General features: G+C 36.5%; 1 protein-coding gene across 2 annotated transcripts in view; it reads right to left on the bottom strand.

Annotated features, from left to right (window-relative positions):
• Window positions 1–9,025, bottom strand: part of LOC110451109 — a 13,595-nt gene extending 4,570 nt beyond the window's left edge. Inside the window, exons 1-5 of one of the 2 annotated variants that reach the window (XM_021498968.1) lie at window positions 8,919–9,025; window positions 6,694–6,903; window positions 4,562–4,651; window positions 1,986–2,132; window positions 1,323–1,378 (exon numbers count right to left, since the gene is read on the bottom strand). In XM_021498968.1, coding sequence (XP_021354643.1) covers window positions 1,323–1,378; window positions 1,986–2,132; window positions 4,562–4,651; window positions 6,694–6,880 — 480 coding nt within the window. In that variant the 5' untranslated portion in view covers window positions 6,881–6,903; window positions 8,919–9,025. The remainder of the gene's footprint in view (window positions 1–1,322; window positions 1,379–1,985; window positions 2,133–4,561; window positions 4,652–6,693; window positions 6,904–8,918) is intronic. The other variant, XM_021498967.1, reaches the window with a different exon arrangement.
• Window positions 9,026–10,902: the final 1,877 nt, after the last annotated feature.

Genomic DNA, 10,902 nt, shown 5'->3' with positions numbered 1-10,902 from the left:
ACCGTAGTCAACCTAAACGTAAACTAACCATAATCAACCTAAACGTAAACTTACCGTAGTCAACCTAAACCGGTAAACTTACTGTAATCAACCTAAACCGGTAAACTTACTGTAGTCAACCTAAACCGGTAAACTTACCATAATCAACCTAAATGTAAACTTACCGTAGTCAACCTAAACGTAAACTTACCGTAATCAACATTAACCAATTAACTTACCGTAGTGAACCTAGACCGGTAAACTTACCCTAGTCAACCTAAATGTTAACCTCTCGTAATCAACCTAAAAGTAAACTTATCGTAATCAACCTATACCGGTAAACTTACCGTAGTCAACCGAAACGTAAACTTACCGTAATCAACCTAAACCGGTAAACTTACCGTAATCAACATATACGTAAATTTACCGTAATCAACCTAAATCGGTTAACTTACCGTATTCAACATAAACCGGTAAACTTACCGTAGTCAACCTAAACGTAAACTTACCGTTGTCAACCTAAACGTAAACTTACCGTAATCAACCTACACCAATAAACTTACCGTAGTCAACCTAAACGTAAACTTACCGTTATCAACCTAAGCCGGTAAACTTATTGTAATCAACCTAAACCGGTAAACTTACTGTAATCAACCTAAACGTAAACTTACCGTAGTCAACCTAAACGTAAACTTACCGTAATCAACATTAACCAATAAACTTACCCTAGTCAACCTAAACCGGTAAACTTACCCTAGTCAACCTAAACCGGTAAACTTACCCTAGTCAACCTAAATGTTAACCTCTCGTAATCAACCTAAAAGTAAACTTATCGTAATCAACCTAAACCGTTAAACTTACCGTAGTCAACCGAAACGTAAACTTACCGTAATCAACCTAAACCGGTAAACTTACCCTTATCAACATATGCGTAAATTTACCGTAATCAACGTAAACCGGCTAACTTACCGTATTCAACATAAACCGGTAAACTTACCGTAGGCAACCTAAACGTTAACTTACCGTAGTCAACCTAAACGTAAACTTACCGTAATCAACGTAAACGTAAACTTACCGTAGTCAACCTAAACGTAAACTTACTGTTATCAACCTAAACCGGTAAACTTACCGGAATCAACCTAAACCGGTAAACTTACCGTAGTCAACCTAAACGTAAACTTACCGTTGTCAACCTAAACGTAAACTTACCGTAATCAACCTACACCAATAAACTTACCGTAGTCAACCTAAACGTAAACTTACCGTTATCAACCTTAACCGGTAAACTTACCGTAGTCAACCTAAATGTTAACCTCTCGTAATCAACCTAAACGTAAACTTACCGTCATCAATTTCTGGGTGGCAGATTCCGGCACAGTATAGTGCATCTTGATCTGATCTGTAATATATATATAGACGTTTTACTTTATAAATCTGGAATGCCGGGCGTTTGTTGACATATGTCGCATTACAAATCGTCTACGGTGCATTTTGTTTTAAATTATTTAAAGGTATATACATGTATATCCTGGGTTTTGAGGATTCATAGAATCAAATGTCTTTGTGTAATCAATTAAACAACAATACGATGTAAATCGAACGGACGTCCGGATGTATGGACGCAAGAGTGATACGTTCAGTGTATCTGTAAATTTTTCCCCCGGCTTATTTTTATTGATTTTGAATAAAAATTATATCTTATTATATTTCTATTTTCTTTTAAAGAAGTGTAAGCGTTCTGTGGTTTTCTGTGTCTAGAGAAACGAGGGAATTACTTAGAAATCTTGTCTTTCTCATGTTGTCTTCACTAGTACCGTTTGAACTTCTTCCTTGTCCATATATGTATATAAACTATATTCTTTATTTCTAAGAGTGTTCAAATATGAACTACTTTTAATAGCTTTCATTATCTATTTTTCAGGGAACTCGTTCACCATCTTAATTTATGATTGGAACCTTCAAATTTCAAGCCGGCGGGAGAAGGGTTGGGGGTTGGCGTGCGTTACCGTTCTTTTTGATAGGACAGGTCAATCCAGTTATGCCTTGTTTTTTGAGGGTTTCACATCCGCCGTCAAATGAAAACCCAGCAAATGGCGTAGATTCTCCCGCAATGTAAATATTTGCTGTACCAGTTCCGTTAACCAAATCAGCAGCTGCAAGTAACAAAACAATAAAATACCAGTATGAAATAAAACGTCTATAAAAACCTGCTTACTTAGCACAACTATCTGTCATAAAAACTATCTAAATATAATGTTAACACATATGTTTTCTTGACAAAATCGAATGTTCGCGGAGAGCTATTTGATTGGATGTAATAACTGCCCAATCGCTGACTGATATCTGTCATTTTGAAGATAACAGAGGATGAGACCCGACTTTAAAGCCGGTGAAAATTAAATGTTTGATATCGCGCTATTTCTTGCAACTCTAAATGAAGAGATCAGAGCAGTTTAACACTGAACATGTGTAGTATAAACTGCAAGGTGTCGCAGACAGAGACCTCAACTTCATCGTGACGTATTCCTGGTGTAAAGAGAAGATGTATGTATTTAGAGTGAAACACTTGGATTTCAAATATGTCACATAAAGACCCGAAAGTTACACACGGGCTATCATTTTGAGACACCGAAGTACGAAATAACTTACGGGTTGTCATATTGAGACCTAAACACATAATAGCCCACTGGCTGTAATCTAGAGAGCTTAACTCAAAATAACGTACAGGCTATAATCTAGAGACCCTAACTCAAAATAACGTACAGGCTATAATCTAGAGACCTAAACTTAAAATAATTCACGGGTTGCCATCTTGAGACCAAAACACAGAATAACTCACGGGCTGTAATCTAGAGACCTAAACACAAAATAACGTACAGGCTGTAATCTATAGACCCTAACACAAAATAACGTACAGGCTATAATCTAGAGACCTAAACACAAAATAACGTACAGGCTGTAATCAAGAGACCCTAACTCAAAATAACGTACAGGCTATAATTTAGAGACCTAAACACAAAATAATGCACAGGCTCTAATCTAGAGACCTAAACACAAAATAACGTACAGGCTGTAATCTAGAGACCCTAACACAAAATAACGTACATGCTATAATCTAGAGACCTAAACACAAAATAACGCACAGGCTGTAATCTACAGACCCTAACTCAAAGTAACGTACAAGCTGTAATTTAGAGACCTAAACACAAAATAACGTACAGGCTATAATCTAGAGACATAAACACAAAATAACGTACAGGCTGTAATCTATAGACCCTAACTTAAAATAACGTACAGGCTGTAATCTAGAGACCCTAACTCAAAGTAACGTACACGCTGTAATATGATAACCTTCACTCAAAATAACTCACGGGCTGTAATCTAGAGACCCTAACTCAAAGTAACGTACACGCTGTAATATGATAACCTTCACTCAAAATAACTCACGGGCTGTAATCTAGAGACCCTAACTCAAAGTAACGTACACGCTGTAATATGATAACCTTCACTCAAAATAACTCACGGGCTGTAATCTAGAGACCCTAACTCAAAGTAACGTACAGGCTGTAATTTAGGGACCTAAACACAAACTAACGTACAGGCTGTAATCTAGAGACCCAAACTAAAAATAACGTACAGGCTGTAATCTGGAAACCTGAACTCATAATAACTCACGGGCAGTAATCTAGAGACCCTAACTCAAAGTAACGTACAGGCTGTAATTTAGAGACCTAAACACAAAATAACGTACAGGCTTTAATCTAGAGACCTAAACTAAAAATAACGTACAGGCTATAATCAAGAGACCTTAACTAAAAATAACGTACAGGCTGTAATCTGGAAACCTTAACTCAAAATAACTCACGGGCTGTAATCTAGAGACCAAAGCACAAAATAACTCACAGGCTGTAATCTAAAGACATAAACACAAAAAAACGTACAGGCTGTAATTCAGGGCCTGTTTGTTTATGCGGAACATTAGATACGTCCGTTTCTAATTTTAAAAATTTCGGTTAAAAATCCTGGCGGACCTGCAAATGTGTATGCAAGCCTTACAAGGCTTTACCAAGGCACGCCTAAAAGCAGCATCAGTTTACTTGGTCCGACTTTATTTCATAAATGAACAACTCTGGTCCAGCCGGTTCAACCGTTTGAATCGCAATAAACGAAAACGATGTAAACCCAAAGTAACGCTCGGGCTGTCATCTAGTGACCTAAACTCAAACTAACTCACGGGCTGTCATCTAGAAACATTAAGTCCAACTAACTCATGGGCTGTCATCTAGAAACCTTAAGTCCAACTAACTCACGGGCTGTCATCCAGAAACCTTAACTCGAACTAACTCACAGGCTTTCATCTAGAAACTTTAACTCAAATTCAAACTAACTCACGGGCTGCAATCTAGAAACCTTAAGTCCAACTAACTCACGGGCTGTCATCTAGAAACCTTAACTAAAACTAATTCACGGGCTGTCATCCAGAAACTTTTACTCAAAATAACTCACGGGCTGTTATCTAGAAACCTTAACTCAAAATAATTCACGGGCTGTCATTCAGACACTTTAACTCAAGCTAACTCACGGGCTATCATCTGTATGTTGACACTCAGCGATTCTCCAATGACAACCGTTGTTGGTTTCCACGTCATAACGATCTTCGCCTGTGGTGGTCCTGAAAAGAATGACATGTTTCGTTACTTGAAAAATGGAATGACAATTACTTAATCCAATGTTTCAAAGATTGAACTAACAGTTGGTTAACGAGACTAAATCGAGCAACATCGTATATTTGGTCAATACAAACATCTAATGGACTTGACCGATCGTCTATTGTTTTATATTTTATATGAAAGACAATTTGATTTTGCCCTTACTATAAACATGCAGTATTGTAGCCAAAACATACATCAATAAAAGAGAAGTTCATGTAAGAATATTTGAAAACGATTAACTTTCATACAGACAAGAATATTAAATTCCGTTCGATTACTAGATGAGACTTTTTCTAAACTGGTACAAACAAAAGTCTCGACGTGTTCAATAATTTTAAAAATGAAGAAAAATATGTTAAATCACCAGTTCAGTAACTTTACAGGTAAATGCCTATATTTAACATCAGGCGTTCAGTAATTTTACAGGTAAAGGACAATTGTTTTACACTACGTGTTCAGTAATTTTCCATGTTAATGTTTGGTATATTTTGTTTAAGTTCCTATTAACAGCTAAGGTAATTTCAGGCATGTGTATTGTGTATGCGTACATGTGTGTACATGTGTGTGTGCTGGAGGCAGGGTATGTTGGCGTATTTGCCCCCTTGTGATAGTGGGGATTTGATGCCGGCATTATATTGCTATCTCACTGAAATATCTCACATTATACATTTCCCTAAATGTTGAAAGTTAAGCAGGGAATAACAACTACCATTTTTAAGGACTTTGGTATGTTCTGGCCTGGGGACAGAACCCCTTGCCTTCCTCACCTGAGCGAACATTCCGCGTTAAAGCCAAAAGTGAGGTATTGCCCAGGAAGAAAATAAAATGTAGTTAGAAGTTGAGAGAAATATAAAGAACCAAATACTGCAATTGACGCCACAGATTTATTTTGATCGCTTTCGTATCATAAGAAAGTGCACAAAATCAAATCCCCGATTTTTGCAGGGGTCCACACATTAGTCACCTCTTACGATGCATGCATCGGGTACCGTAACAGCAGGTATATTATTCTTTTCTCGATCCCGGACCTGCAGGGGTTACAGGTGAAGGAGTTTACATATGTGTTCAGTAATTTTACAGGTAAATGATCATAATTTGTTGAACACATCACTATAATCGAGTACTTATTTTTTCGATTTGATTTCAACAAGAAGTTTTTTATGTTAGTGACATAAGAACGGAGTGGCCATCTTTCAACATTTTCATACAGGTACATGTTACCTGTCAACCTGTGTGTTGTTTCTTATCTTCCCTATAGCTATGTACACTATCTACTGGCATTTTGATCTGGTTAAGGGTTTACAAAACTATAAATAGACGTTAAACAAACTTCACCACGAACAATCTTCTGGTCCCTGAGTGTGACTTGTATTCATAAGTGCTAAACAATATCAATGACAGGCGTCACATCGACGTTTTATAGGGTATAAAACTGTCGGCATTATAACGAGCTTTACAGTAAATATTAAGACGAGTGAGATTATGTCGGGGTTTTATTATATAAAATCAAGGGGTTTTGTTTTGTTTTATATTGTTTTACGTCCTATTAACAGCTGAGGTCATTTAAGGACGTGCCTCCATGTGTGTTTTGTATGTGTGTATATGTGCCGGGAACAGGGTATGTTGGTGTATTTGCCTTCTTGTGATAGAGCGGATCTGATGCCGTTTTTATAGTGCTATCTCACTGAAAAACCATGCCCAAGGCTTTTGTACATTGTATCAATTTTTTACTGTATATAACACTAGGGAAGTTAATTCTAAGCTATCATTAAAACAACGGAGCGTTTCATGTACATAAACCAGCGATATTATATCGGTATTATATCGATATTTTATTGTGAAAAGTTAATTTCAACACATTGGTTATGTTTCGCAAAGTCTGCCTATGCTAATTGGACCTTGCCCAGGAATCGAAAAAAAAACTTTCTAGAAAAGGAACCTCATTTCCTATTCAATATTAAACTAATAAGATACTTTATAAATGATTAATGAATTTTCGTACCGCATGACGTAGCATTCCCGAACGGATCACCAGACCGTGACCCCATCACCTTTGACCCCGTGTATGTCGGTATGTACTTCCGTATTACTTGTTGTATGCTTATTTCCTCCTCCACCATCATCATTTCCGCTCCACACCGGAAGTACAGACAGGCAAAAGTGACAAGGATGGACAGAAGCAGTTTCATGGTTCCTGTTCAAATAAACAATACTAAGGAAGAAGAGAAAAATGATTACAAACACTGGCTGATGTTCATTTGCAGTTTGAGATTGATTGAGTTTTGTTTGTACCTGTATTATTGTGGAAGTCGGTGGGGATAGAATCAGCTGTGGTAATTCACTACCCGATCGTTTGACTCTTTAATATCCAGGGATGTAGGAAAAGTAAATTCCAACCACGGGATTTTCAAATTGGTGCAAACCTCTTAAAATTTGAAATTTCCGAGGAAGGAATTAAGGACTATGTACCAGTTTGAGAATCCCGAGGATAAAACTTCCCTATCTTACATGTACAAGCCTGGGCAGTATTTTTTCTCTCTCATTCCAAACACTAGATTTAGCTCAGAAACCATAAAACCCCATTGCAATCTCAGCATCGTGACATCGAATTGTTCTGATTTCATGACGTCACGTCTTTGTTAACCCATTTTACGCAGTGACATTGAGAGTAAAGACAGACATTTCTTACACCGTTACTTACCCTTGACAGTTTTGTCATATACACAGAAGAATGAGAGAAACAAACAGATTTGCGTTCTTGAGTTAACAAATATCGTATACATGTATTTATATATGTTTAGCTCGACAATATACAAAATATTCCCTAAGTCTTTTCAACTCGAGGTCATTTTTATCGTATGCACGTGATATAATGAACGTAATTTTAAACTGCTTTGTAGGATTTGGCAACTGAAAGTTCACGATAATCTTAAAGTAGGGTTTTAGTTACAATTATTTGTATGAATATGATGTCTGGAACAGCACATCAAATACAAATTGAAATAAAACGGGAATAAATCATGTCTACATTTAATGAGTGCCTTTTTATGATTTAATAAAACAATCAGTTAATTGTTATCGTTGATGAAAACTGCTTGCTGTAAATAGAGATGCTTTTGTTTGAAAACTGATAGCGTACAACTATAAGGTAACGGCTCACTCGTCCAGAATGATGACATGTATTTCCGTTGGAAATATCAAAACTAATGATTAAGCTGACAAGGCTGATGACACGAGGCGATTGAGACCCCCGACTGAGAGAGCCACAATCCGCTTTGTACAGTTGGTTTTATGTTTAGTTGTCATTTAGATAGAAACACTATTTTGTTTTCAGTATTAATCGTTATATGGATGCTACATGAGTTTTTGGAAATTATTTCATTATATGTAATATACAAGGCTATCCGTGTGCACAAATACCCTATGATCAAATTCAATCTCGGACCTTAACTAACAATATTTTCAACAGTTTCTCGAAAAAAATCCTACTTTAGATTGTTCTGATAAATGATTATCAAACTGCTTCTATGAGTCTTGATTATGAGGTAAATGGTGAGCACACACCATTGCTGCTCTGACATGTGCCCGAATGAGTTACCTTCAAGGTCCCTGTGGCACTGGAGAAAATGTAGATTTTTTTGTACACCAAGTTACCTCCCTTTGTACGTGTTTGCTATGACTTTAGAGAGACTGGGGCGGAGTGCTGACCAGGTAGGTCAGATAGTTAGACCCACAGTAAAATTATCTGAGGTCCATGGTTCGAATCCTGATCTAACAAAGTCACACTGATTTAACTCAAAACATTGTTGTTGATATTTTAGATTATTTCATTTGTATTATATATCTTTTTATCTGTTTTTTTCTTTCCATAAAAGTACCGAACTGTATGGTTGCCTTTCTGAAATAATTTATTAAAACTTTAGTCATATCGAATGTAAAGTTATTTGTTTGACAATGGTACAGGGATCATTAAACCTTACGTTTTACACAACGATAACAACACACTGTGACAGTGTCGAGAACGCAATACAAATGTCATTGTGAGAGCGAATGAACCATCTTCTTTAAACATCCGGGTTATTACATTGTCCCTCTTTACTGATACGGTACGCTAAACAAATGTACGTGTATTTAGAGCCGAATTATACATCATTTACCCTTTACAATCATGGTAACACACTTGTAGAATAGCCTTACCAATAGGTTTGTAATCAGCACACAGCTTACCTGTATACACCCTCCAAACTGATCAATGGACAGTATCCCCTACCGAGTGACGATTGTACCCCGAGTGATATGCGTCACCACCACTCAGCAAGGTTTCTACTTCCGTGTTTAATATCTACACCATAGGACTGTGTCTGTGTAATAAGAAAATGTGTCTACACAAAGGGAAGTGTTTCTTCTGTCGTGTACACAAGGAAGATTTTTTTTTTTTTTTTTTTTGTAATTGTTTTTTTTTTCGACGATTTTTTCTTAAAACCTATAATCATGAATACACACAAACACACACACACACACACACACACTCACACACTCAAACTTACAGAACATACATGCTAGCACGAGATATCTTCATCATCTGCACATGCACAGGTTACGTATACATTATACAACCATCATATTCTGCATATGTATAAACATTTCCTCATTCACCTACCCCTCGATGCTATGCACTATATATATCTAAGAAGTATAGTTCAAACTTTCAAGCCTACCATAGTACATGTATCACTGTTCACTAACACACACACATATCACAATGTGTACATGGTCATTTGGTCCCCATTTTGCACTAATATATCTACATTGTCGACACTAATACATGTTACTGCACTGTATACATGTTCGATAATAACCATTTAATTGTATAAACATAAGGTCCATGATGTATCCTGACCAGTACATACATGAATATGTACAATATATAAACACACATGCATACACATAATACTAGTGGTTAACTATGTTTATTGTTGGAGTAGACTACGTTTAGACTTGGGGTTAACTATGTTTATTGTTGGAGTACACTATGTTTCGACTTGGGGTTAACTATGTTTTATTGTGGAGTAGACAATGTTTAGACTTCGGGTTAACTATGTTTATTGTTGGAGTACAATACGTTAGACTTGGGGTTAACTATGTTTTATTGTGGAGTAGACAATGTTTAGACTTCGGGTTACCTATGTTTATTGTTGGAGTACACTATGTTTAGACTTGGGGTTAACTATGCTAATTGTTGGAGTAGACTACGTTTAGACTTGGGGTTAACTATGTTTATTGTTGGAGTAAACTACGCTTAGACTTGGAGTTAACTATGTTTTATTCTGTAGTAGACTATGTTTAGATTTGGTGTTAACTATGTTTATTGTTTGAGTAGACTATGTTTAGACTTGGGGTTAACTATGTTTATTGTTTGAGTAGACTATGTTTAGACTTGGGGTTGCTTATGTTTATTGTTGGAGTACACTACGTTTAGACTTGGGGTTAACTATGTTTATTGTGGAGTAGACTATGTTTACACTTGGGGTAAACTATGTTTATTGTAGGAATAGACTACGTTAGACTTGGGGTTAACTATGTTTATTGTTGGAGTAGACTACGTTAGACTTGGGGTTAACTATGTTTATTGTTGAAGTACACTACGTTAGACTTGGGGTTAACTATGTTTATTGTTGGAGTACACTATGTTTAGACTTGGGGTTAACTATGTTTATTGTTGTAGTACACTACGTTAGACATGGGGTTAACTATGTTTATTGTTGGAGTAGACTACGTTAGACTTTGGGTAAACTATGTTTATTGTTGGAGTAGACTACGTTTAGACTTGGAGTAAACTATGTTTATTGTTAAAGTAGACTACGTTTAGACTTGGGGTTAACTATGTTTATTGTTGGAGCACACTACGTTTACACTTGGGGCAAACTATGTTTATTGTTGGAGCACACTACGTTTACACTTGGGGTAAACTATGTTTATTGTTGGAGCACACTACGTTTACACTTGGGGTTAACTATGTTTATTGTTGGAGTAGACTACGTTAGACTTTGGGTAAACTATGTTTATTGTTGGAGTAGACTACGTTTAGACTTGGGGTTAACTATGTTTATTGTTGGAGTACACTACGTTAGACTTGGGGTTAACTATGTTTATTGTAGGAGTAAACTATGTTAGACTTGGGGTTAACTATGTTTATTGTTGGAGTACACTA

The sequence above is a fragment of the Mizuhopecten yessoensis genome, unplaced genomic scaffold, assembly GCF_002113885.1.
Source record: "Mizuhopecten yessoensis strain PY_sf001 unplaced genomic scaffold, ASM211388v2 scaffold5803, whole genome shotgun sequence".
Classification (NCBI taxonomy): Eukaryota; Metazoa; Mollusca; class Bivalvia; order Pectinida; family Pectinidae; genus Mizuhopecten; species Mizuhopecten yessoensis.
This window is presented reverse-complemented; position numbering and strand designations above follow the sequence as displayed.